The 2,157-nt window shown below is 40.0% G+C and overlaps 1 protein-coding gene across 1 annotated transcript; it reads left to right on the top strand.

Annotated features, from left to right (window-relative positions):
• The first annotated feature begins 509 nt into the window (after positions 1 to 509).
• On the top strand, positions 510 to 1,214 carry LOC113296417 (sugar transport protein MST8-like). Its single transcript, XM_026544724.1, has 2 exons — positions 510 to 923; positions 1,026 to 1,214. The coding sequence occupies exons 1-2, from the start codon at positions 510 to 512 to the stop codon at positions 1,212 to 1,214; spliced, it is 603 nt and encodes a 200-aa protein (XP_026400509.1).
• Positions 1,215 to 2,157: the final 943 nt, after the last annotated feature.

Here is a 2,157-nt window from a genome sequence, read left to right as displayed (position 1 = left end):
TAATTCTCTTTCCATTCCTTTTGTATGCTTAAGATCCTAATGTCAACCTAGAATTGCATTGTTTGGCTAGGTCACAAGGGTGGATTCAATTGCCTTAGTAACTTCTCACATTGCTTCCTGATCAGTTATTTCCTTCACTGTTTTTGCACTTCACATCTTGCTGTGCACTGAAATCAGTGCACTGCCTTCCCTGCCCTTGGCTCATAGCCTTGGTTCCTTGTTGTTTTACCATCTCTGTTTCACTGTCACTGCAACCTTGTGACCTTACATTTAGTTTTGCATCAATTATCAGCATAGTGAAACTTCAACTATACACCCCAAGTCCATGTGGAGATGACCTGTTCTTGCACATACACACTACAATGACAACTGTGCACTTGCAGTTTAACATGTAGGCCTTCTTATCCTCTGTCTTATTTTCTTACTCCTTTAAATGCCTACCAATATGCGTTGCTGTGATCCCTGCTGCTGTCATCTCCATCGGATCTTTCCTACTCCCAGACACTCCGATGTCCATGATTAAGCTAGGTAAGTTTGATGACGCCAAAAAGTTACTCCAACGCCTTCATGGCACCAACGACGGCGTTCATATACTGTTTAAAGATTTATTAGCCGCCAACGAAGCATCAAAGTCGGCAAAAGGATCTGAGAAGCAAATTATGTCTCACACACATAACAGGCCCTACCGTTTGACGGCAATAGCTCTCCCCTTGTTCCAACAGCTCACAGGAGTGAATGTAATGGTTTTATATGCTCCATACCTTTTTCAGATTGTAGGATTTCAAACGAGCGCAGCTCTAACATATACTGCCATCTTTGGAGCGGTCAATGTTGCTGCAAGCATCATCGGTATAATCTCGGTCAGTCAAGGTTACAGAAGGTTTTTCCTCATAGCTGGAGGAGTTCAATTATTTGTTGGTCAGGTAATGGGACTAGATTAGCTTAAAAATGCAAAGTTTGTGGAATGATTTCCTTCATTTTGTGTCTGAGTATCACTGATGTTATGATGAAATTGTTTATTTCAGATCATGTTGGGGATTCTGGTATGGATCAAATTAGGAGGTTCCGATGTGTATGACTACTTGATTATAGCCACCAGTTGTATCTGTGTTTCAGGATTTGCATGGTCATGGGGTCCTTTAGGATGGATTTTTCTCTCCAGTGAAGATGATATGTTACTGTTATACCCGTTGGAGGGTCGGTCATGCTGCTAGAATTTGGCTTCAGAAGTGCACTGGAAGCTTTCCTCATTTATCACTGCTGTACTCCCCGTCGTGGTTTGCGTATTTAAGTTTTATGTCTTGTATTTGTTCGCTCTCTTTGGGGTGATTATGACTTTTCATGCATACTATTTCATGCCCAACATGGACCTACTGCTGGTCGAAGAAGATGTCTCTAAAGTGTGGAAGCAACATTGGTTCTAGAAAAGGTACTTTGTGGACCTAGAGAAGGATGATGTTGAAGAAGATGTCTCTGAAGTATGGAAGCAACATTGGTTCTGGAGAAGGTACCATGTTGGCCTCGACAGTGATCTGATGGTTTGAGTATATGTAACCACTTAAAATACAGTGACGATCTGAACCATTGATCCAGCAGTAACTATAGATATATATTCTCCATATCGAGAATTCCGGTAAACCTTGAAAGACCACGGAGGTTGGTTGGTCTGACGCTGTAATTTCCAACTTGGGTTTAACCCACTCCTTTGTAATGAGTCGAAATATGGCATCACATTTTTTATTTACAGAACTTTGCTTGATGGTATGAAACAACTGCCGAATTTATTTATTTGTCGAACCATGGTATAACGTACGTGAAACTCAAAATCATGGACTATAGAGGAGTTGTACAGAAATGCATTCTCCTTGTAATAAAATTCAAAAATTTGAGGGGGAAAATTGTTTGAGCAAATATGTGCTTTATTTAACATTTTTGTAGACCACAAGATCGTCTCCAAAGAGATACCAAGGTCCATAAGCTACAAGTCAGAAAAGAATGAAAGAAATCGTGAAAACTGTCTTTTTATTTCAATAAAGCCTGTGATTACGATTTACAAAAAAGTTACTATTCCAGTTGAAGTTAATAAAAAGTTAACCAACGCAACCATCTCTGTTACACTAAGTCCAGGCTCCAGCTACAAACCAATGAAAGTAATCT

This window comes from Papaver somniferum, chromosome 7 (assembly GCF_003573695.1).
Source record: "Papaver somniferum cultivar HN1 chromosome 7, ASM357369v1, whole genome shotgun sequence".
Taxonomy (NCBI): domain Eukaryota; kingdom Viridiplantae; phylum Streptophyta; class Magnoliopsida; order Ranunculales; family Papaveraceae; genus Papaver; species Papaver somniferum.
Note: the sequence above shows the minus strand (reverse complement) of the source record. Positions and strands in the feature narration are given on the sequence as shown.

Excerpts from the sequence above, each read along its gene's own strand:
- LOC113296417 (XM_026544724.1), top strand. The coding sequence starts at position 510 with ATGTCCATGATTAAGCTAGGTAAGTTTGATGACGCCAAAAAGTTACTC. Across the intron at positions 924-1,025 it reads TTCAATTATTTGTTGGTCAG|ATCATGTTGGGGATTCTGGT; the intron begins GTAATGGGACTA and ends TGTTTATTTCAG.